This window comes from Dreissena polymorpha, chromosome 15, assembly GCF_020536995.1.
Source record: "Dreissena polymorpha isolate Duluth1 chromosome 15, UMN_Dpol_1.0, whole genome shotgun sequence".
NCBI classification, from domain to species: Eukaryota; Metazoa; Mollusca; class Bivalvia; order Myida; family Dreissenidae; genus Dreissena; species Dreissena polymorpha.
In genome coordinates this window covers 58,907,814-58,934,797 of record NC_068369.1, presented here as the reverse complement: position 1 = coordinate 58,934,797, position 26,984 = coordinate 58,907,814, and the positions used below count along the sequence as shown (strand labels likewise).

At 35.4% G+C, this 26,984-nt stretch overlaps 2 protein-coding genes across 7 annotated transcripts in view; both read right to left on the bottom strand.

Annotated features, from left to right (window-relative positions):
- LOC127860277 (nephrin-like) overlaps nucleotides 1-26,984 on the bottom strand; it is a 393,077-nt gene that overhangs the window by 240,417 nt on the left and 125,676 nt on the right. The window lies entirely within an intron of this gene.
- Nucleotides 1-26,984, bottom strand: part of LOC127860273 (hemicentin-2-like) — a 483,526-nt gene that overhangs the window by 444,680 nt on the left and 11,862 nt on the right. For 2 of the 3 annotated variants that reach the window (XM_052398268.1, XM_052398266.1), the window contains exons 4-5: nucleotides 6,008-6,280; nucleotides 2,563-2,835 (exon numbers count right to left, since the gene is read on the bottom strand). In XM_052398268.1, the coding sequence (XP_052254228.1) occupies nucleotides 2,563-2,835; nucleotides 6,008-6,280 (546 nt within the window). Of the gene's footprint in view, nucleotides 1-2,562; nucleotides 2,836-6,007; nucleotides 6,281-18,695; nucleotides 18,834-26,984 lie in introns of all 3 variants that reach the window. The other variant, XM_052398267.1, reaches the window with a different exon arrangement.

Here is a 26,984-nt window from a genome sequence, read left to right as displayed (position 1 = left end):
CAAAAGCCATATAAGGAAAACTGCCCCGCCCCTTTGCAGTCATGTTTTAAAGCAAACGTAACCATTTTCGAACTCCTCCAAGACATTATTGAGACCAATCTTCTGACCAAATTTCATGAAGATTGGACAATAAATGTGGTCTCTGGAGTATTAACAAGGACAATGTTGACGGCGCACGACAGAAGACACAAGACAGACAAAAGGCAATCACAAAAGCTCACCATGAGCGCATTGTGCTCAGGTGAGCTTAACATTTATTACATAATTCATTGATCAGTGATTTTTGGGGCTTTTATTTTATTTATTTTTTTGTTACAGCCTGAGCCATTTGGATTGGGTAAATTAGCGCGATAAACCATGAAATTGGGAAAAATAGGGCAATAAACCATGCAATTTGGAAAAAAGAAGCATTATAAACATGATTATAAGTTACAGAATTTTTTTTTTTTAAGTGCATGTTTGACAGCATTTTTATATTATTAAGTGCTGGTTTAATTTCTTCTTACAACGAAGACAATGTTTAGTGAATACCCTTTCATACGTATATTAAACTTGCAATGATCTATCATTTTAAATACACCATTTAATCTTAACCTCTTTAAGTTTAAAACAGTAATTGCTTTGATTAAAGTTCATATCGGGAAAACATTAATACATATTAACAAACACACTTTAGTTTTCTTGTTGAGTTAATGATGTATTAAACGGAGTTAAAGTAATAGATTCAATTTGTTTACCTTTCAATATCTTACATTTGACATCTTCAGTTTTTCAGCAAACTGTACATCGTGACACATAATTATCATACAGCAGAATATGCAATTGAATGTCATTATACACAGATCCACTAACATATAAATAAAAAAAAACATGTTTATCTCTTTCCATTTTTGAACGATACTCATCTTAAATGCTTTAACTTTGCGAGTAGACTGAACTCCAATTTTCTAGCATTGGTGTCCGTGACACACATTCGCTGTGCAGATTTCTAATTTTTTTTATTTGTTGTTTACATCTCAAATGTAGTCTTTAGCATTAATTGACACACCCATTAAATTATTCCCTGATAACCATATGATATCCATTGTTAATTTGAATGTTATTCATCATTTTTCGCTGTTCATCGTAATTTCTTTTCTACGTGCCACAATCTTGGACGATGTCTTAAAAACAGGCGTGCTCAATCGTGATACATCGACTATGGCCGGTTTCCTCCGCAATATAGAGATGTGTGGATAACAGGGTAAAATCGTATATATTCGAATACATTCGCTAACCAATACATAAGGCAGTTGTCGTTTGGCAACAACTTGACACGTTCTATTGGTACACGTTCTTCGAAATTATTGCTGAATAACATTATAATCTTATTGCATTTATTGGGAAAATTTGGCATTTTGGGGGGAAATTTTGGTCAGATTTTTGGGAAAAAAGTTGATTATTGCGATTGGGAAGCAGCCCAATATCTGCAGTAATTTTGGCAAAAAATATCATTGTTAATGCAAAGTGAAGTTTAGGCAAAATTATGAATAATTCATTAAATTTGTGATCTTTGACCTCAATGTGTGACCTTGACCTTGCCTAAAGAGTTATGTGACTCAAAAGCAATGATTGAGAAAAACTGGCTAATTTCATGGAGACAGCTCATATGTTAGTGGACTTAAAGCTTACGACAGAAAAAAATCCTATATAAAAAGGGTATTTTCAAGTAAAATATGCCCAATAGTCCCTTATTGAGAAATTGTTTGCATCACAATATGGCTTGTATCATCCTCTTGTTCATACAAGGGACAAAATTGTCACAAAACCAGGTTTTCATTGTGAAAAAAAATCTGATAAAGGGAGACAACTCAAACTGAACTTTTGAAATGAACAAACAAAATTAACCCCCTTTGTAAGTTTGTTTTAAAATAAATCTATTTTTAGTCGTGGCGACCTTGGCATTGGAGATATTGACGTGATTCTTTCGTGCGACACACCGTCCCATGATGGTGAACAAATGTGCCAAATGATTTTAAAATCTCATAATGAATGACATAGTTATAGCCCAGACAAGCTCATTTATGGCTATTTTTTACCTTTGAACTCAAAGTGTGACCTTGACCTTGGAGATATTGACGTATTTTTTTCGCGCGACACACCGTCTAATGATGGTTAACAAATGTGCCAAATGATTTTAAAATCTCACAATGAACGACAAAGTTATGGCCCGGACAAGCTTGTTCCGCCCGCCCGCCAGCCAGCCAGCCCGCCCGCATTCGCCAATCTAATAACCAGTTTTTTCCTTCGGAAAACCTGGTTAATAAAGATTCATATCAAGTGTCAATGAAATCTGTTAATCAGTTCCAAAATGTTGCATAAGACACAAAAAGGCGCATCCATAACACCGTTATTTGTAAAAGGAGTTGATGATCAACAAGTTTCAATGAAATCAGCCCAAACAAATACTAGATATGGAATCGGATACCAAAGAGTTTGAAAAGGAAGGAAGGACATGAGGACAACGCCATAACAATATCCCTCTGCCTCTGGCAAGGAAAAACAAACATCCTGACAACTTACATCTGACCGAGATCCCAAATGGCTGGCTGCTAGCTGTGGCTGCCGACCCTGGATTGCTTGCAGTACATGTGTAGTTGCCTGCCTCCCCTCTTTCTAGAGTTCCCAGTGACAGTACACCACTGCTGCTGACTGCACCTCCTCCAAACTTTCTCCATTCATAAGTACATTGGACAGGAGAACAGGTGGCTGAGCAGGTGATGTCATTCAGGCGCTGATTCTCATCCAATGTGTAGGATGTGTTAGATGGAGACAGTTTAACAAACTCTGGGCCATCTGTAGAATATACTTATTTACTTGTCAACCAATTAGCTTCATATTCTGCACACAAACTGTCTGTGGATGAGAACAATAACAAAACTACACAATGGACTGAGAGCCTGTTACATGGTGATATGTTTCTTTGTGATACAAATTGCTGTAACGCATTGAACCCAATCGGTTGCTTGGTTGTTTCCAAAATGTTCAAAGTCACTACTTTTAATTGCTGCAATTTTGGTAAAACAAACAACTCCAACAAAATTTCTTAAGTTATGTTTATCCGTATGTACAACAGGCTTATGCTTCTTTGAGATTATGAGGATAAACATGCTTAATAAACAAGATCCATGAAAATGTTATGGTCCAAATTATAAAAAGACATATATCAAAACAATTTCAGTGAGTATTATTTACAGAAAGTTCTGAGTGATACCTGGAATACAACATGCACAGATAGGAACAAAAACTTATTCTGAGAAAAGATTTTAATATGGTAAGTTTTCATTTATTTATCACACAAGTTTTGAGGAAAGTAATACATTTAAGTATTTAGTTCTATTTTAATTCAGTTGTTGCTAATAACAAACAGGTAAGTGTATGAGTGTATCCTTTTAGTGATAACACATTGAAATCAAAGTATTTAATTCTGCTAATCAATAAAGAATGATGACATATATGATCCAAGTTGCTCATCAAACTGGCTAAGAATGCCTTATCCTGAAGTTGACCTTGCAAATTTATTTTTCACTTATCTTCAAACATTAATATATACCATAGTAGCCATGTTTTGAACAAGGTCATTAAAGATTGGGCAATAATTTTGGCATCTAGTGTGTACTTATGTTACATGTTATAACGAACAACACACTCTGTCAACCAAATCTTATCATGAACATGGTGCGCATTAAGTAGTTCTGACTATTAATAAAGGATGTTTATGTACTGTTTCAGTCCTAAAGCCAACTAACATAAAACGCACACACCCAAAGTCACATCATTATAACAAGAGCACCGCATAACAGGTGCCACGCTCGGCTGCGAAAGCTTGTCAGAATTTTTTTTAAAGGTCACAGTGACCTTGACCTTTGACCTATTGACCCAGAAATGGGTGTAGCGTTTATAACTCATCATGGTGCATCTACAAATGAAGTTTCAAAGATGTAGGTGGAAGCACTTTGATTTTAGAGCCTATGTTAAAGTTTTAAATTAGAGGTCACAGTGACCTTGACCTTTGACCTAGTGACACAAAAATGGGTGTGGCGTGTAAAACTCATCAAAGTGCATCTACATATGAAGTTTCAAAATTGTAGGTGGAAGCACTTTGACTTTAGAGCCTATGTTAAAGTTTTATATTAGAGGTCCCAGTGACCTTGACCTTTGACCTAGTGACCCAAAAAAGGGTGTGGCGTGTAGAACTCATCAAGGTGCATCTACAAATGAAGTTTCAAAGTTGTAGGCGGAAGCACTTTGACTTTAGAGCCTATGTTAAAGTTTTATATTAGAGGTCACAGTGACCTTGACCTTTGACCTAGTGACCCAAAAATGGGAGTGGCGTGTAGAACTCATCAAAGTGCATCTACATATGAAGTTTCAAAATTGTAGGTGAAAGCACTTTGATTTTAGCGCAAATGTTAAGGTTTAAGCACGACGCCTACGGGGGACGGCTGACGACGAACAGGATATGACAATACCTCAGGTTTTCTCCCAAAACAGCCGAGCTAAAAACTGAAATACGCACACAATCTATAATAGCTGATATCGAAGGCGAATTGAAATATGGAAGAGTACTGATATAAGCACATCTTTGGCCAGCTAGCCTGTTTGCTAATAATAATAAAATAATGCAAAACAAGGGCTGTTCGTAAAACATGCATGCCCCCCATATGGGCTGTCCGTTGTAGTGGCAGCCATTGTGTGAATACGATTTTTGTCACTGTGACCTTGACCTTTGACCTAGTGACCTGAAAATCAATAGGGGTCCTATGCGGGTCACGATCAATGTACCTATGAAGTGTCATGATCCTAGGCAAAAGCGTTCTTGAGTTATCATCCGAAAAGCATTTTACTATTTCTGGTCACCGTGACCTTGACCTTTGATCTTGTGACCTCAAAATCAATAGGGTTCATCTGCAAGTCATGATCAATCTACCTATGAAGTTTCATGATCGTAGGCGTATGAGTTCTTGAGTTATCATCCGAAAACCATTTTACTATTTCGGGTCACCGTGACCTTGACCTTTGACCTAGTGACCTCAAAATCAATAGGGGTCATCTGCGAGTCATGATCAATCTACCCATGAAGTATCATGATCCTAGGCGTATGCGTTCTTGATTATCATCCGGAAACCATTTTACTATTTCGGGTCACCGTGACCTTGACCTTTGACCTAGTGACCTCAAAATCAATAGGGGTCATCTGCAAGTCATGATCAATCTACCTATGAAGTTTGATGATCCTAGGCGTATGCGTTCTTGAGTTATCATCCGAAAACCATTTTACTATTTCGGGTCACCGTGACCTTGATCTTTGACCTAGTGACCTCAAAATCAATAGGGGTCATCTGCGAGTCATGATCAATCTACCCATGAAGTTTCATGATCCTAGGCGTATGCGTTCTTGATTATCATCCGGAAACCATTTTTCTATTTTGGGTCTCCGTGACCTTGACCTTTGACCTAGTGACCTTAAAATCAATAGGGGTCATCTGCAAGTCATGATCAATCTACCCATGAAGTTTCATGATCCTAGGCATATGCGTTCTTGAGTTATCATTCAAAAACCATTTTACTATTTCTGGTCACCGTGACCTTGACCTAGTGACCTCAAAATCAATAGGGGTCATCTGCGAGTCATGATCAATGTACCTATGAAGTTTCATGATCCTAGGCCCAAGCGGTCTTGAGTTATCGTCTGACAACCACATGGTGGACAGACCAACAGACCGACCGACCGACAGACCGACATGAGCAAAGCAATATACCCCCTCTTCATCGAAGGGGGGCATAATAAATCAGTACGATTCTTACTATTCTGATTCTGAAATAATGTTGTCAAATAGTGTAAACTGCATCGATAATACAGATGTATAGTTGCAATGAAAACAAATTCAGAGGTTTGACATCATGCCGCTACCAACATGCTCATAGGTTATAATGGACAAGTACTTCTATGAATGCAAAAACTTACATCTGACCAAGATTGCAATTTGCTGGCTGCTAGTTGTGGCTGCCGACCCTGGATTGCTTGCAGTACATGTGTAGGTGCCTGCCTCCCCTCTCTCTAGATTTCCCAGTGAAAGTACACCACTGCTGCTGACTGCACCTCTTCCAGACTCTCTCCATTCATAAGTACATTGGACAGGAGAACAGGTGGCTGAGCAGGTGATGTCATTCAGGCGCTGATTCTCATCCAGTGTGTAGGATATGTTAGATGGTGAAAGCGTCAGCAACTCTGGACCATCTTTATGATTATAAAGAATACAACTGTATTTTTGTGATATCCTTATACAAAGTTTATCTTCCAACATTTACTGCACATGTTTAGATTTTTTCAACGGCAGATGACACAAAACAATTATTATCATGCCAAGACCCATTCTCACTGCCACAGTTTTGGAGTCAGACATGTCATGATACCATGATAATCTAGGAACTTACAAAAGGGTCATATGAACACGTTAATTGGGCACTAGTGTATTAAAGATTTTAATGATCGTAATCTAATATTAACTAAAAAATTGCTAAAACAAGGCTTTTTGTATCATAACCTAAGAAATAAATTTGCTAGATTTTACTCTAAGTATGGTGATTTAATTTCAAAATATAATGTTTCTTTAAAATGGCATTTAAATAATGGAATCTCCCATCCATCATTTTACGGAGATGTTTTGAAGCGTGTCCGCAAATTAAAATATGTTAAACCAAATGTTCATATTAAACTTTTCAATTTAATTAACTTGTTTTTATCAAAAGGATACGATGCTTATGTACTTAAAAACACGTGTTTGATGGTTTTCGATTCACTATATCTTTCTTCCCTTAAAATTTGGAATCATTAGTGATATTAAAGGCATTTTTCACTGTTGAATAAAATTGTGTCATTGTGTCGTATGAACAAATCTGCATGAATACTACATTATAGGCATTTTTCACTGTTGAATAAAATTGTGTCATTGTGTCGTATGAACAAATCTGCATGTAAACTACATTTGGACTCAAATCGTACATCAAATCATTTCTGTCTTCAGTTGTCAAAACACCTATATACTGTTTGATTCCAATAATGTCGCTTTAATGGAATTACCATTTGTATTCATTTGCTTCTTAATATTAAATCACGTAAACTTGTTTTATTAGTAGCACAGCCCCATTAATATTTTTATTTAGTACTGCCCTTGTAATTTGTTCACGTCATTATGTCATTATGGATTTTTGTGACGTCATACGACCGACTTTCCCAGTTGTAATCTACATGCATAGGTCATTGGGTTTATAACGTTCCATTTTATTTATATTTTCTCTCTGATAGGCGTTTCTTGTTTGATTTAATTATTTTTAATTTGTTTAGCAGTCACATAAACAACCAAGCTATGTAATATGGAATTTTTACACCCAGTATTGCTGCTTCTTCCTGTATTTGCGCGATGATTATCTGAGATATTAACTCTATGATTCTACATTCTCAAATCTTTTCTATAAAGAAGGAATGTAGTTGACAATTGTATATAGTTTTATTTGATCGTTCGTCAAAAAAAGTTGTAATTCTGTTACTCTTGTATCTTCAATGCAATTGAGTAATTAAATAGTAATTAAATTGAATGCGTTTTAATTCCCTTTTATTATTGTTTAATTTGAGTTACAATGCTATGACGTTAAATTTTATTTACACTTAAATGTATTATGAATATTGCTGGGCCAAGTGTGAGGTTGAGCGCTCTATAACCAGGTTTAAACCCCCAATGCTTTGCATTGACCGTTCCAAGGCGGTGACCCCAGCTTTATTCATATTTTGTGTTTATGTTGGTTTGTATTGTGCTGTATTGTGCTGTTTTGTACTGTTTGGGCAATCGGTCACTTGCCTTAAATAAAGGACCAACTAATTGTTTTTAATAAAAATTCAATACTGCTCCAGCAGCTGGAGTTTCACTTCTTTATATTGTTAATGTGTAACTATCCAAGTTGTTATATGTTTTAATTCATTTTTAACACACTGCAACTATGCTATTTTTAAGCTTTTGTTTAAAAAAAAAAAAGATAGTCCGACAATTTTTATATACACAAAAACTGTTAGTTTAAATAAAGCACTTTTTACTTCCATACAGCATATGAAATAATTGTATATGAAAATGTGATATACACATATTCGTTGACAATGAGTCACGAGTAGGTGTAAACTTCAGGAATAAATGTCAAAGATAAAATGTATCCAATATAAGTGTTTGTGATTGCAAAATGTTGCTTGTCAAAAGAATGATTAACTCAACAATTTTTCTTTCTTTCAAGAGCCATTCGAATTGTATATACATGACATGCAATCATCATAATATAGTGATTGTATATACTCGGCTGATTGCTTATTAATTGAGATAACATAAGCAGAACGAACTGGCAGAATGTTGCTGGATATCATTTTTTAATTCACTTGTATGCAGACACAATTGCATCACGGGGTTTGATTACAAGTTAAGTCGCTAGTTTATGTTAAGGTCCATAATGTCAATAAAAAGATTAACAAGTGTTCCGCTGTCGGAGACATATGCCCCTACAAACAGGGCTTTGAACTAGTGACCCCAACATCATTAGGGGTCATCTTCTGTCCAAGGCCAATGCGCATGTGAAGTATCAAGCCAATCAGTCAATTCGTTGATGAGTTATTGATTAGAAACTAGTTTTACACTTATTATGACAGTCACCTTGACATTTGACCTAGTGACTCCAATTTTGGTATGGGTCATCTACTGTCCAATGCAAATGCACATGAGAAGTATCAAGCAAATTGGTCGATTCGTTTACTAGTTATTGATCAGAAACGCTTTTCCCCCTTACTGTGCAGGCGACTATGACCTTTGATATAGTGATCCCAATGTCAATAAAAGTCATCTACTGCACATGAGAAGTATCAAGCCATTCGGTGAATCAGTTGACAAGTTATTGATCAGAAACATTTTCACAATTAGTCTGTAAAAGTGACCTTGAAATTTGACCTTGTGACCCCAATCCTAATAGGAGTATCTACTGTCCAAGGCCAATGCACATGTAAAGCAACAAGCAAATTGGTGATTCAGTTGACGAGTTAATGATCGGAAACAATTTCACTCCTAATGTGTAACAGTGACCTTGACCGTTGACCAACTGACTACAATTTCAATAGGGGATATCCACTGTCCAAGGCTAATGCATTTGAAAAGTATCAAGTCAAACAGTGACGCAGTTGACCAGATATCCATTGGAAATTATTTCACACCGAGTGTGTAACAGTGACCTTGACCTTTGAACCCCAATTTCAATATGGGTCATCTACTGTCCAAGGTCAATGCAAATGGGAAGTATCAAGTCAATCAGTGAATCAGTGGACGAGGTTTTGATCTGAAAAGATTTCAAACTTAGTGTGTAACAGTGACCTTGACCTTTGACTTAGTGACCCCAATTTCAATAGGGGTAATCTACTGTCCTAGGCCAATACACATGGGAAGTATGATGCCAATATGTGACTCAGTTGACAAGTTATTTGATCGGAAATGATTTTTACACTTATTGTATCAATGACCTTGACCTTTGACCAACTGAACCAAATTTCAATAGGGGTCATCTACTGGCCAAGGTCAATGTACATGTGAAGTATCAAGCCAATTGGTCATTTCGTTGATGAGTTATTGATTGGAAACAATTTTCACACGAAGTGTTATAAGTGACCTTGACCTTTGACCTAGTGACCCCAATTTTATTAGGTGTCATCTACTGTCCAAGGCCAATGTATGAGTTAAGTCTCATGACAATTAGTCAATTCATTGACGATTTATTGATCAGAAACAAACTTGTCTACTGATAGATTGGCCGACCAACAGAGTGACCGTCATCCAGCAAAACAATACACCCCCTCTTTTTCGAAGGGGGACATACTAATTAAACTTCTTTGCATCTTAAAACAATTCAGCACTGGAAAAAAATTCAGTTAAATTCAATTCAGCACTTTAAGGCTTAGTAAAAACACTTACGTTTAAGAATTGACTAGATACATACTTTGAATTTAAAAATGCTTGCCTCTACCTTAAATCTTGCTGAATTTTGATTATAAATATTTCCGTACCTATTTGAGTCAAAAATGAAAAGCTACATTTTGTGATATACATTTTTCAATAAAATGTTATATGACACTTAAAAAAGAAAATGTTAATAATGAAATAAAACATGTTTAGAAAAACAAAGATATGTACGGTCCATTAAATAAAGTCCTCTATATTACAATATTTCTTACTGAGTATTATATAAGTACTGCATTTATAAAAGAAATAATACAGGTTTAAACAAGAGTGTCTGAAAGGCCCAAAGTCGCTCACCTGAGATAACAAGATATTATTGGGACAAATCTTCTGACCAAGTTTCATGAAGATCGGAAAATAAATGTGGCCTGTAGAGTGTAAACAAGGTTTTACTATAGCGATACAAGGAAAAATGTGCCGCCCCCCTGGCAGCCATGTTTTTCAACCAGCCGGCATCATTTTTAAACTCGTCCAAGGTAGTATCGGAATAAATCTTAATGAAGATCGGACAGTAAATGTGGCCTCTAGAGTGTTGACAAGATTTTACTATAGCCATATAAGGAAAAATGCCCCGCCTCTTGGAAGCCATGTTTTTCAGGCAAACAAAATTATTTTCAAATTCATCCAAAAAAATAATTGAGACCAATCTTCCAACTATATTTCATGAAGATTGGACAATAAACGTGGCCTCTAGAGTTTTAACAAGGTTTTACTATAGCCATTTATAGCCATATAAGGAAAAATGCCCAGCCCCTGGTGGTCATATTTTTTAAGTATCAAAACATTTTTGAACTCATCCAAGATATTATTGGGACAAATCTGACCAAGTTTCATGATGATCGGAAAATAAATGTGAATTCAAGAGTATTATCAAGGTTTTACTGTAGCCATATAAGGAAAAATGCCCCGCCCCCGTGGTGGCCAAGTTTTTCAATCAACCGGCATCATTTTTTAACTTCTCCAAGATATTATTGCAGTCTTCACCCTATATATTTTAGACCAATAGCCCTTCAGGCTAATCAGATAGAATTTTTAATAGCCCGAAGACAGTTTCAATAGCCCGAAAAGGTTAACATACATTATATGACTTTTTTGGCTCGGAGCAACAAAAATATTCATTTCCAATCATAAATAACTTCTAATGAGTAAAAACATTTGCCTGTCCCATTTTCAACAGACTGTCTTATTTATTTTGGATAACAAAAGCAAAGGCATGCTCTCCGGACATCTCCATATCTTAATGTATCAGATTGGCTCCAATTTCCTCAGGACAGGTTTCCTCAAATGGCTAAATGGTCAATTTTTTTCAGGACATTTGTCCTAAATCATGAAACAATTTTCATACAGTTTTGTTAGCGCCCTGAGCCCTAACCTATTGTACTTTTTTAGTCTTTCTAGTTGCAATTTCTGGTGAAAACAATGCGAAATATTATAAATCATACCATCCGTATCACCGAATGTGTATTCATCATTCTATAGACATTTTCATAAAGAATGTCGAAAATAAATTTAAATCGACAAAAACAAAACTGTATCTGAAAATAACAGTCCGAGAATATGAAAGTGTTTTGCACATGAAATCAAATGTGCATATCGTATGATTCAAGAAAAATGAAAACCAGTTACCTAGCAAATACGTAATAAATATATAATTTTGTAAACATATTGCTTAAATATATGCTATTGCAGTGCTTTATTTTGCTAATCGATCACTTACTTTTTCATTTGCAACGTTTGCTGACTTGTACGATTTTCAGAAAGTAGCAAAGATTTGTTGTCAGTTTTTTTTCTTTCCGCTAACCAATCAAAAATCAATAATAAAATAGTCCATCTCCGGAGTCTCCGTAAGAGTGGAACTCAGACGTGTTGATTGGCTAACCACTTGTACCGACTACTTCCATTGATTATGTCTTTAACCAAAGTGGCTGACCGGTGTTCATGTATTTTTTTGTACTTAATATGCATTTATGATCGACCGACCGTCCCAAGAATCGACTCGGGCTACAGGCTTATAGGCTTATGCGAAGACTGTTATTGGGATGAATCTTCTGACCGAGTTCCATGAAGATCGGACTATAAATGTGGCTTCTAGAGTGTTAACAAGACATTACTATAGCCATATATTGCCATAAAAGGAGACATGCCCCGCCCCTTGGCAGCCATGTTTTTCAAGCAAACGTAACCATATTCGAACGTATCCAAGATATCAATAAGACAAATCTTCTGACCATATGTCATAAAGATTGGACAATAAATGTGGCCTCTACAGTGATAACAACATTTTACAAAAGCGATATATAGCCTTATGAGTAAAAATGCCCAGCCCCCTGGTGGCCATGTTTTTAAAGAAACCCAAACCATTTACAAACTCATCCATGATATCATTGGGACAAATCTTCTGACCAAGTTTCACGAAGATCGGGAAATACATGTGGCCTCTAGAGTGTTAACAAGGTTTTAACATAAAACCATATGTGGAACAATGCCCGCCCCCTGGCAGCCATGTTTTTCAACCAAAGGGCATCATTTTTAAACTCGTCCAAGACATTATTGGGATGAATCTTCTGACTATGTTTCCTGAAGATTGGACAATAAATGTGGCCTCTAGAGTGTTAACAAGATTTTACCATAGCCAAATATAGCCATATACCCCGGTAAGGAAAAATGCCCCCCCCCATGGCAGCCATGTTTTTTAAGCAAAGGTTACCATTTTCAAACTCATCAAAGATATCATTAGGACAAATCTTCTAAGCAAGATCATGAAGATCGGAAAATAAATGTGGCCTCTAGAGTGTTAACAAGGTTTTACTATAGCCATATAAGGAAAAATGCCCCGCCCCCTGGCGGCCATGTTTTTCAATCAACTGGCATCATTTTCAAACTCGTCCAAGATATAATTGGGATAAATCTTCTGACCAAGTTTCATGAAGATTGGACAATAAATGTGGCCTCTAGAGTGTTAACAAGATTTTACTATAGCCATATTAGGAAAAATGCCCCGCCCCTTGGCAGCAGTGTTTTTCAAACAAAAGTTACTGTTTTTGTCCTTATCCAAAATATCATAAGGACAAATCTTCTGAGCAAGTTTCATGAAGATCAGAAAATAAATGTGGCCTTTAGCGTGTCAACAAGGTTTAACTATAGCTATGTAAGGAATAAATGCCCCGCCCCCTGGTGGCCATGTTTTTCAACCAACCGGCATAATTTTCTAACTCGTTTAAGATATCATTGGGATGAATCTTCTGACCAAGTTTCCTGAAGATCAGACAATAAATATGGCCTCTAGAGTGTTAACAAGATTTTGCTATAGCCATATATAGCGATATAAGGAAAAAATACCCCGCCCCTTGGCAGTCATGTTTTTCAAGCAAAAGTAACCATTTTCGAACTCATCCAAGATATCATTAAGGCCAATCTTTTGACCAAATTTCATGATGATTGGACAATAAATGTGGCCTCTAGAGTGTTCACACACAACGGACGAAGTACGACGGACAAAAAGCGATCACAAAAGCTCACCATGAGCACGTTGTGCTTAGGTGAGCTAAAAAGGCAGATATCTACTTTTCAATAAAATTGTCTACCTCGGCCTAAAACTCAACTTAGGCTAAAAACACCAAATTTACTTTAGATATTTATATAAGCTTTATAATTATCCTTCAATAATTACATTACATATTGACAAAAAAAGGCAAGGGCATTCCTGAAATGTTTTCTTCAAAAACCTATATCAGCCATTAACATTATGTGTTGTCAATGAATACTCTCGCAGAGACACATGTTTTATTAATCTGTCCTGTATATTTTTTATTTAACGTCTATCGATTAACAATGTGATACATATCAAAGCATTGTTTTATGATTCCAGAGTTTTCAATCCTTCTGTGCAAGTTCATAAAATTATTTTTATTGCAAAAAAGCGGGTGTACACTATAATTACCCTGTTTACATAGTCATCAAAACAGGTAGAAATACCCGAGCGGATTCCTTTAATTTACTATCAACAAAAAAATGTCACAAAACCAGGTTTTCAATTTGAAAAAAAGTCTGATCAAGGTAGACAATTCAAAATGTGAATTGTTACTGATTGTTTCTAGTTATCTCCTTAGGTCAAATTCAATTTACTTTTAGTTGCGGCGACCTTGACCTTAGAGCTATCAGCGTAATTCTTTCGCATGACACACCGTCCAATGATCGTGAACAAAGGTACCGAGTAATTTTAAAATCTCACAATGAATGACATAGTAATGGCCCGGACAAGATCATTAAATAGCCATTTTTTACCTTTGAACTCAAGGTGTGACCTTGACCTTTGAGATATACACACTATAAATAACACAAGAAGATTGATAAAATATATACAATTCACTACGCATGCGCAATTTTCATTTACAAATAATTGTACAAAAAATATAGCATTTTAGAACTTTTCTTTTTTCATTAATCTGGTTGACATTAAAAATTTTAAATCCTTTAATTTTGTTTTATTGAACAGTCTCACACAATTGACCTTTCGACAGCCGATTGATTGACAGGCTTATTAACCAATCAGATTACTGCATAGATTAGGCCCGTTTCTATCCGCCATTTTGTCCGTCAAACTCGCCGTTGTTCGTCACATAAGCTTATACGTAATGCTGTGTTTTAAACAAAGAAAATGGTTAAAAGGTGCTGTTATGGCACTTGTTATTCAGACACAATGTATCCAGAACGGTTAAAAGATGGAACTACGTTTTTTCCGTTCCATTAAACGGGTACTAATCTTAAAAAATGCAAACGTTGGATTCGTCTTTGTAGTCGTCTCAACGAACAGCTTAATCTCAACATATTAAGCTATCGCCCGAAAGCAAAACACCTCGACGTTTGTTCTAAGGTCGTCATAATAAGATACTACGCGAAAATAGAATATGTAAGTTTTGCACCGGACACGCTATAGAAAACGAGTATCACTTTTTACTTGTTTTTCCTCTATATAGAGAAATTAGAAAGGAACATTTAAAACCATATTTTCAAAGGTGGCTAACGTTAAATAAATTTGACATTCTAATGCAGTCGGCTAATAAAAAAATATTCTAAACTTTGCTAACTAGATTATTAATGCTAATGAAATGCGTAATAATAAAGACAATCAGTTATAATTTTTAATAATATCACATAAAATAGAGCATTTTTATTTCTTTCGGTTTAAATCTTCCGAATTTAATGTAGCTAGTTGTATATCGTTAAAAGTTAAGAAACTATTTTAAAATGCGCATGTAATTATCAATAGTTGCCAATAAATGTCATTTTACACCATATGTGGGCTTTCTACTAATCCGTTATCAAAACAGATGCCGCAAACTGTGAATGACCCTTGACACTTTGATAGCCAGTCTGATTAGCGAGTTTTTTTTTGTACATGAAAATTCTTTCAACTTCTTATATTTTAAACATTGCAAAAAATAGTTTAAGAGGAAATTAATAATATATTGTGTATGTTACTTTTTTGACGACATTGACTATGTTACACGATTATAACAATGCTCATGGGTCATTTTGACCAAACGCATTATAGATATGTGTTATATCGGATTTCAATATAACGTTCTTTGTCTTCTTATATAATAAATTTACTTACCTTTGCCACATTTGCAATATTGCCATCGGTTGCAAAATTAACGGCTTTTAATTAAAAAACTGAAACATCTATTACTCAATGAAAAGTATTGTGACAAACGACAATGCATACTGTATGTGATAATTTGCGATAATTGGCCGACTTTGACTATAGATTAACGACTTTTAAGTAGACTTATAAAAAAGTTATGACTATTTCATAGATATGATAATTATATTCAGCATAACTATTCAATGATAATAAAAATATTGTATGGCCTTTCTGGTATACCATGAGGCGTTTTTGGTTCACTGATGCGGACTTTTTGGGAAGCCTTTTTGGTAAACGGCCTTTCTGGTACTATATCTTTGAGGGGAGCTAAACACCTATTTGATACATTACATTAAACACATTTTAAATAAAACATGATAGCAATAGAAACATTTCATGTAATTTGGACCGAAATCTTTGTGAATATCTTCCAACGTACCGATTCGCGTAGCCAGTTTTATGACGGACTTCGGCGGAGTGACCTCCCTTGAAATCGGGGGGCGTGGCTTCACTCTCGTTGTCGAAAGGTCAATTCAATTGTTTATTGTATCCCGCTTAAATGTACATTAAACATAGTATTGTACAGGGTTTCGTCATTGTATATTTCTTAGTCCGAACCATTAGTATAACATTCTAATTACTTAATCATGCGTTCACGTCAACATTGTTACAATAAGACAAATTGTAATATATGCAAAATCCTGACAACTTACATCTGACCAAGATCCCAATTTGCTGGCTGCTAGCTGTGGCTGCCGACACTGGATTTCTTGCAGTACATGTGTAGTTGCCTGCCTCCCCTCTCTCTAGATTTCCCAGTGAAAGTACACCACTGCTGCTGACTGCACCTCCTTCAGACTTTCTCCATTCATAAGTACATTGGACAGGAGAACAGGTGGCTGAGCAGGTGATGTCATTAAGGCGCTGATTCTCATCCAATGTGTAGGAGGTGTTAGATGGAGACAGTGTAACCAGCTCTTGGCCATCTGTAGAATATCCTTATTTTGCAAGTAAACCAACTGGCTTCACATTCAGCACACAAACTGTCGGTTGATGAGAACAATTACAAAACTACACAATGGACTGCAAGCGTGTTATATGGAACTTTGTTTCTTTGTGATACAAATTGCTGTAACGCATTGAACGTAATATGTTGCTTGGTTGTTTCAAAATGTTCAAAGTCACTACTTTTAAGTGCTGCAATTTGGGTAAAACAAACAATTCCAACAAAATTTCTTAAGTTATGTTTATCTGTATGTACAACAGGCTTATGCTTCTTTGAGATTATGAGGATAAACATGCTTAATAAACAAGATCCATGAAAATGTTATGGTCCAAATTATAAAAAGACATATATCAAAACAATTTCAGTGAGTATTATTTTCAGAAAGTTCTGAACGATACCTTGAATACAACATGCACAGATAAGAACAAAAACTAATTCTGAAAAAAATATTTTAATATGGAGCAAGAGTGTTTAGGAAAGTAATACATTTAAGTATTTAGTTCTATTAATTCAGTTGTTGCTAATAACAAGCAGGTAACAATGGCTGCTTGTAAAACATGCATGCCCCCCATATGGGCTGTCAGTTGTAGATGCAGCCATTGTGTGAATACGTTTTCTGACACTGTGACCTTGACATTTGACCTAGTCACCTGAACATCAAAAGGGGTCATCTGCCAGTCATGATAAATGTACCTATGAAGTTTCATGATCCTAGGCGTAAGCATTCTTGAGTTATCATCGGGAAACCATTTTACTGTTTCGAGTCCCTGTGACCTTGACCTTTGACCTAGTGACCTGAAAATAGCTAGCGGTCATCTGCCAGTCATGATCAATGTACTTATGAAGTTTCATGCTCCTAGGCCTAAGCGTTCTTGAGTTATCATCCGGAAACCATTTTACTGTTTCGAGTTACTGTGACCTTGACCTTTGACCTAGTGACCTCAATAGAAGTCATCTGCCAGTCATGATTAATGTTCCTATGAAGTTTCATGATCCTAAACCTAAGCGTTCTTTAGTTATCATCCGGAAACCATCTGGTGGACGGACCGACCAACGGACCGCCCGACCGACATGTGTAAAACAATATACCCCCTCTTCTTCGAAGGGGGGAATAAATATATAAGAGTATCCTTTTAGTGATAACACATTGAAATCAAAGTATTTAATTCTGCTAATCAATAAAGAATGATGACATATATGATCCAAGTTGCTCATCAAACTGGCCAAGAATGCCTAATCCTGAAGTTGACCTTGCAAATTATCTTCAAACATTAATATATACCATAGTAGCCATGTTTTGAGCAAGGTCATTAAAGATTGGGCAATAATTTTGGCATCTAGTGTGTACTTATGTTACATGTTATAACGAACAACAGAAACTGTCAACCAAATCTGATCAGGAACATGTTGCGCATTATGTTATTCTGACTATGAATAAAGGATGTTTATGTACTGATAAGTATTTTCAGTCCTAAAGCACCCTAACCTCAAACACACGCAACCAAAAGTCAAATTTTTTTAAACTGAAAAACGCACATAATCTTATTATAGCTGAAATCGAAGTCAAATTCAAATATGGAAGCATACTGATATAAGCACATCTTTGGCCAGCTAGCCTGTTTGCTAATACTTATAAAATAATGCAAAATAAATCAGTATGATTCTTACTATTCTGATTCTGAAATAATACTGTCAAATAATGTAAACAGCATCAATAATACACATGTATAGTTGTAATCAAAACAGATTAAGTGGTTATGCATCATGCCGCTACCAACATGCTCATAGGTTTTAATGGACAAGTACTTCTATGAATGCAAAAACTTACATCTGACCAAGATTGCAATTTGCTGGCTGCTAGTTGTGGCTGCCGACCCTGGATTGCTTGCAGTACATGTGTAGGTGCCTGCCTCCCCTCTCTCTAGAGTTCCCAGTGAAAGTACACCACTGCTGCTGACTGCACCTCCTTCAGACTTTCTCCATTCATAAGTACATTGGACAGGAGAACAGGTGGCTGAGCAAGTGATGTCATTCAGGCGCTGATTCTCATCCAGTGTGTAGGATATGGTAGATGGAGAAAGCGTCAGCAACTCTGGACCATCTTTATGATTATAAAGAATACAACTGTATTTTTGTGATATGTTTATAAAAAGTTTATCTTCCAACATGTAATGCACATGTTTTTATTTTTAAATCTGCAGTTGACACAAACCAAATTATTATCATGCAAAGACCCATTCTCACTGGCACAGTTTTGGAGTAAAAAATGTGAGGCTACCATGATGATCTAGGAACGTTCATTCGCAAAGATGCAGCCCGATCTGTAAATAAAGTCTGAAATACACACAAACACACTCTCAGCACAGCAGCTTAGGCTATTAATAAGCAACCTCAATAACAGCTGGTTCCTTATTGATCTGATAATACGGGAGAAAAAAGGAAAACAACAACATTTTACTTAGTGAATAATATAACTATTATTATGTAAAGGAAACAAAAATTATTAAAAGAACAACGTCCTATTTAAATATGCAAAATGAATTTCATCTCGTTATGGTTTCATTATGAAAAGTAAGTCACTGTTAATAGAGAAAAACGTGAAAATCAGACATAACATATCAATTTTATTTAACTCATCAGAAAACATCAAAAAGGTTTGTTTCGATCATTTTTTATATTATTGTGTTTGATAAATGTTAAAATAATATATATATATATATATATATATATATATATATATATATATATATTATATTTTAATTTGAATTGTTGTCCTAGTTATTGGTCACACATAAACCAGATTTGAACCCAGCTTAAATATTTTCAAGATCAATTCTCAGCAAGTATCATCAATTTTGGAGGAAAAATTTTGCCTCTAATGCAATAACAAGCTAAGATTTTTTTAAAGATAGACATGTGCTACATGAAGATGGAGGCCCGACACTTCGTGATCATAATAGCGTTTCGTGCTCAGGTGAGCTCACAAGAAAATGTGACTTCTTGAATTTACACAAAAATTATACATTAAGCAATCCACAACAGATAAAGTTAGATGTATTTATTATCGTTGCTTGATTGAATAAACTGGTTATACAGGTTTTGAAGGTGGTGCATGTTCAATGATGCAAAATTCAAGATTTCCTTATGCACAGATTTGAAGGTTTGGTCTTTCGACAGGCAAGCAGGGTAAAGCATTGACGTGAGTGAACTTGTCGTGTTTTTCATGGTTTTTTTTTTAAAGGTTAATATTATGCTTTATGTGTTTCGGTGAGTTTTATGAGAGCGGAAGGATAACTCTATATATAAAGGGGCATTGGTTCCGGACATTAATGAGTATACTTGTTATACTCCATTCTTCTCAGTTCTTTGTATTATGACATTTATTTGCCATTCATACTTTTTGGCATTTTTTGTTTAACCAGTGTTAGTGCTTGTGTTTCAAGAAATAAAATACCCTGCTTGCCATGACACCTAAACACGTGTGTTTGTTTTTATTATAAATGGTTAGATGATAAATAATTTATGTTTTTCATAAAATGTAATTTAATATAAAACATAAATGCAGTTTGTAACATAAAGCACGCAAAAGCTTTAATAAAGCTTTAATATCTAAATGCATTAATGGATTTCAAAATAACTGTTTACCAATATTACACGCACAAACCCAACGGCTATCTTTAAGGATTAGGACATAATTAATAAAGGCAAAAAATTGTATTTTTATGCAAATGTATTTTAATAATACAATAGGGCTTATTTGAGCTATATAAAATATTTGTAAAGAATTTCCAAATAACTTGGCACTAATGTTACCCAATGCCAGACTGTGTGTTACCCTTAAACATGAGATTAACGTTTTTTAGATCAAGGTCATATTTCAATGTCAAAAGTAAACAATAGCATTTTAATGTCGAAATAGGGCTTGTTTGCAAAATTGTATTTTTCCTCTTTCTTGAGGGCATTTCTAAAAAACTTCAGACAAATAAAAAGCACAAGTTTTTACCAATATTATACGATGTGTCAGGCACATACACATGCACTTTTCAGATTAATGTTTTTAAGGTCAATACAATACCAGACATTCCGAAAAGTATTTTAAGTCAAAAGGACCTGTAGACTTAGATAACTGGCAGGATCGGACTGGGATTCATAGGACCAAAACTTCAATCTACAAATGAATATGTCCCAGTACAGTTGCAAAGTAAAGTGTTATGTTGTTCAGCAACTTCTCATGTGCTACATTAATACTTATTATTATCCTAAGCCAATAAGGTGTATTGTTACTTGTTTGTGTGTTAATTTACTCCAGCCATTGTCTTTGTCTCGATAATCAGTACTTACCTGTGTTGATGCACACTGTGAATCACATTTTCTGTTCAATCTAGTGTGTTAACAAGGTTTTACTATGGATATATGTAGGCATATAAGCAAAATGCCCTGCCCCATGGTGGCCATGTTTCTCAACAGACCATAATCATTTTGGACTCAAACTCAATTAAGATGTCAATGGGACCTATGTTATGACCAAGTTTCATGAAACTCGGACCATTAATTTCGCATCTAGGGTGTAAACATGGTTTTACTATAGCCATATAAGGAAAAATGACCCGCCCGACGGCGGTCATGTTTTTTCAACCAACTGGAACCATTTTCGAACTTGTCAAAGATATTATTGCGACAAATCTTGTGACCAAGTTTCATAAAGATCAGACAATAAATGTGGCTTCAAGAGTGTTAACAAGGTTTTACTAAAGTAATATATAGCCAGATAAGAAAAAAAATGCCCCGCCCCCTGGATGCCATTTTTTTTCAACCAACTGGAACCATTTTCCAACTCGTCCAAGATATCATTGAGACAAATTTTGTGACCAAGTTTCATGAAGATCAGACAATAAATGTGGCTTCAAGAGTGTTAACAAGGTTTTAATAAAGTAATATATAGCCAGATAAGAAAACAATGCCCTGACCCCTGGATGCCATATTTTCCAACCAACTGGAACCATTTTGGAATTCGTCAAAGATATCATTGGGAAAAATCTTCTGACAAAGTTTAATAATGATTGGACAATAAATGTGGCATCTAGAGTGTAAACAAGGTTTTACTATAGCAATATAAGGAAAAATTCCCTGCCCCCTGGTGGCCATATTTTTCAACCAACTGGAACTTTTTAGAACTCGCCTAAGATATCATTGGGGCTAATCTTCTGACTACCTAAGTTTCATGATGATCAGACAATACATGCATACTCTAGAGTGCTAACACGGTTTTACCATGGCCATATAATGAAAAATACTGTGCCCAATGGCGGCCATGTTTTTCAACCAACCGGAATCATTTTCAAACTTCAAACTATTCCAAGATATCATAGGGATAAATCTTCTGACTGTTTTTTCATGAAGATCAGACAATTAATGGTGTCTCTATAGAGTGTTAACAAGGCAAATGTTGCCGAACGATGCACAACGCACGCCGCACGACGGACAAAAGGCGATCACAAAAGCTCACCATGAGCACCGTGAGCTAAAAAGAAACGTGGCCAAGACACAAACTATACCTTCATTGCTTCTTGCATTAACATATTTCAATTTGTATAATTGCAGCGCGTGTCTTCACCACATTTGGACTGGTACTGGTACCAGTCAATTTGGGAAAATTAGAGTTGTTTTCATATGAATTTGGAAATATTTTATTCATGCAGAAAACTTCATAAAGCATGTACACATGTGTTCCCGACTATCTGATCATTCTGTTTTAAACCCAAAGAAAAACCCAAGAGAACATGTATGCCTCCTGCGTGCAAAATGTCAACGGAAAACCTCCATAACATCCATGAGATGACACTATTTTGATATTTTTAGTAAAAGTGAACTTCATGTTGACCCGGCTGGTCCAAAATGCAATCACAAGCTAAGTCTGCATGCATTGTAGCTTTATATAAAATCTCACCTCAAAGAAGTTATATAATGAAAAATATTGTTTCTATTTTTAGTAACAAAAACCTGTTCAAAAAGGTAAATAATTCTCCAAATTTGCATGTATGAGTAATGGAACTCAGTCAGTAAGCTCACAGAATGACTCTGAACACACATGTGAAGTTTCAAGTGAATACCTGCAGCAGAAATAGTTATACATAATGCATGTTTACCTTATTTAGAGTATTATGGAGTTACAGACAATTAAGAAAACAATAAACAAACTAAAGATAAGTTAATTGAACGCATCAAGACAATGAAAAGCCATGTTTATTTGAAAATAAAGACCATTACTCACTTGAGTTTAGGAATTATAATTTGTTATCACACAAAATCTGTATGTCTAATGATCTTATGACCTTTTTTTGGTAGCATCTATGCCCAGATTGGAACTTGGCCTAACTATAGTCAAGGAAAATATATTTCTGTCATGTAAATGGTCTTAAGAGAGGTGGCAAATTTGTTCTAAGGTTTGACCTGTTGATAAAGTTTCTAGAGGCCTGTGTGTGACCCAGATTCGAACTTTGCCTCGATATTATTTAGATAAACATCCTGACCAAAATATATCAAAATTGTATACAATTATGGCCTCTATGAGTGGTAAAAAGATTACATTTGCAATGCGAACCTCACACTATGCACGACTACAGATATAAGAGTGATCACACTAGCACTTCCAGCTCTGGGCTAGTATTCACCAAACATTCTTTAAATTGGAATTTTCAAAAATATCTTTAATTTGAGTAACACTTGGTATTAACCACCTTAATCTACACCATTCATCATGTAGAACATTTTCTTAAAAATATTATCAGTGTTAGCATGTAAACATTCAAACACTGAATATTTTTTTCTTGGTTCTAAGTCTATTTTTTCCCTAATTCTATGAATGGGTTGGTTCATTGAAACAAAACATGTAACAAACAAAATGACCAAATGACAGACTAACAAAAAAAGGACGCACATCAAGTTGGAACAAGAGGGCATGAAAGATCCAAAGTCGCTCACCTGAGATACAAAGAAACTTACCTGTACTGTGCGGCCCAAGATATAATTAGAACCAAATTAATGTTTTTACCAAGTTTCATGAAGAGTGAACTAAAAATGGCCCCCTGGCGGCCATGTTTTTCAACAGACCGAGTTATGTTTTGAACTCATCCAAGACATCATTTAAAAAATGTTCTGAATAAGTTTCATAACGATTGGACATTAAATGAGACTTTTACAGTTATAAGTTTTTTATAATGCCATTTAAGGAAAAATGCCCCGCCACCCTGGTGGCCATGTTTTTCAATCAACCGAAACCATTTTTACATTCTTCGATGATACATTAGGCAAATCTTCTGACAAAATTTCATGAAGATCTTACAATAAAAGTGACCTGTACAGTGTAAACAATGCAAATATTGATGACACACAACGGACAACAGGCAAAGGACAAAAGGTGATCACAAAAATTCACCATGAGCGAAAAAAATGCTCATAAAGATTTTCATCATGTTTGTAGAGGGTGTAATTAAAAAACCACCTCAGGGGAGGAAATACCATAACCCACTTACAAGCTTCATATAAACTTAGTTTCTATATAGATCCAGCAAAGTTTACAACTATTTGTAAAATAAGTTCGACATTAAAAGGGAGGAAATCAGTTGAAAAGAAGGAAAATCCAAGCCCTGGATATTACTAAAACTAATTGACTAAACTAGATCAAGATATGATCAGAACATGTGTACGCAAGTGTCATTAAAATTGAACTAAAAATGTGACTAACAGAATTCACTATTTTCACTATAGACAGCTATAGACATTTAAAAAACTATAAACCCCTAGGAGCCTTGTTTTAAAACAAACGTGAACTATTTTCAGATTCGCCTTGCAATTATATTTCCAATTAAACAAGAGGGCCTGAAAGGCCGAAAGTCGCTTACTTGAGATTCAAATGACCAGACCTATTCTGTGCAGACCAAGATGTCATTAGAACAAATGTTCTAACCAACTTTCATAAATAGTGAACACCCTGGCGTTTTTTAACCGACTGGATTCATTTTCGTACACATCCAAAATTTCATTAAAACAAATATTCTAACCAAGTTTCATGAACATTGGACAAAAAATGTGACTTAAAGAGTGTTAACTAGTTTTTCAAATAGCCATATAAGGAAACATGCCCCGCCCCCTGGTGGCCATGGTTTTCAACCAAGTGGAACAGTTCTTCAACTCGTCCAAGATATCATTGGGACAATTCCTGAGACCAAGTTTCATGAAGATCAGACGATAAATGTGGCCTCTAGAGTGTTAATTAGGTTTTACTATTTACTAAAGCCATATAAAGAAAAATGCATCGCCCACTGGTGCCCATGTTTTTCAACCAACTGGAACAATTTTTCAACTCGTCCAAGATATAATTAGAATGAATCTTCTGACCAAGTTTCATATAGATCGATCAATAAATGTGTCCTCTAGAGATTAACTAAAGCCATATATAGCCATATAAGGAAAAATGCCCCGCCCCTGGTAGCCATGTTTTTCAAGCAACCGGAACCATTTTTGAACTTGTCCACGATATCATTGGGACAAATCTTTTGACCAAGTTTCATGAAGATAGGACAATAAATGTGGCCTCTAGAGTTTTAACAAGGTATAACTATAGCCATATATTGCCATTTTAGGAAAAATACCCAGCCCCCTGGAAGCCATGTTTTTCAAGCAACCAAGACCATTTTCAAAATCGTCAAAGATGTCATCAAGACAAATCTTCTGACAACATTTCATGAAGATCGGACAATAAATGTGTTCTCTAGAGTGTTAACAACGCAAATGTTGACGTCGCACAACGCACGACGCATAACGCACGACGGACAAAAGGCAATCACAAAAGCTCACCATGAGAATATTGTGCTCAAGTAAGCTAAATATAGGCTTACCGAGAAAATTCGTTTTAGACACAAGCAAACTAAATTCTATCAAAATCATAGTTCAGAAGGATTGTAACTGTGCCACCAGATTTGGTCTTCAAAACTCTTATTCACTTACTAAAACTTACCAGTTGTGCTAAACTGGGGAAGTTGGAAGAGGGTTTTCAATGTCAGGGGTCATAAATGTTCTTACATAGTGGTTCAAACATCAATCTCTATTGAGGCGCAATGTATAAGCAATATCGGACCATAAACAAAAGATGCTTTACAGGTCAAATCTTATTTAGATGATTTGAGAAGTTTATATAACACTGTCAGAACATATTAGAAAAGTTGCTATGAAAGTTGTGTATTGCTGTCATTAAGTTTCCAATTTGTAAACAATTGCTGCTGGATTTCAAATGGCTTCTCTACATTTTCATGTGTTTGTTAATAATGCCTTTGCTGTGATTTCAACATTTTGTAAAACTGGCAAGGTTGTTTCACTCTTGCTTTTGTCAATATGTTCAAACAAGTAACTGGTTTGAACTCACTTCAAAAGTTTGGAAAACGCCAATGTTAAGAAGCAAGAGATAATATTTTCATAAATACAAACCAGATGTTCAATCATTGTAAACGAGCACATTTTTCTAAGAAAGAAGAAGAAAAACTTTACAGTAGCTTGGAAAAAAATAGGCGATTTTATATTCACATAAATTAGTGATACATGTATAACGGTAACACTGAAAGACACTCTGAAAACAGGGTTGTTTACAAAATAATTTTACTTTTCCACTTTCATTACTTATGTTTTGTGCAAACCTTCTTTTAATGTAATAACCTATACAACAAATATGTATAATCAGAAAAATTGAGGGGTAGCTTTACTTTAAAAATTTATGATGTGACTGGACAATGAACTAGTAAAAAAACACGTTGTTTTTATAACGTTTGATTAGATGAGATGATTAAATAATAATTGAGCTATTCTGATGGGGCTTATAACATAGTGCTACAGTAGATGATTAAAGCAAAACACAAATATATAAATCACTGAGTAATACGCAATTAAAGCTTGACAGCATTAAGGATGTGTTGTTTTTTTTCAATGTCACTGCAGTTGATCTTCATCCTGCTGTTGGTTACAGTAAAAAAGCACAGTGGCAGAAGGTGATAAATATCAGATATTTATTTTGATGTGATCAATGTCAAACTGTTTGTGTTTTCAATGTTTGGAGTTTTCTTGTTTCCATAGTGGTTAAACTTCACGGGATCTATCCAATCCTCTAATGTTTGGTATGTTCCCATCTTCAAATCACTTATTGCAGCTATGGTAAGGCAGCTTCTTGTGGTACTGCTCCCGAAACTACCCTGCCTGCTAAACC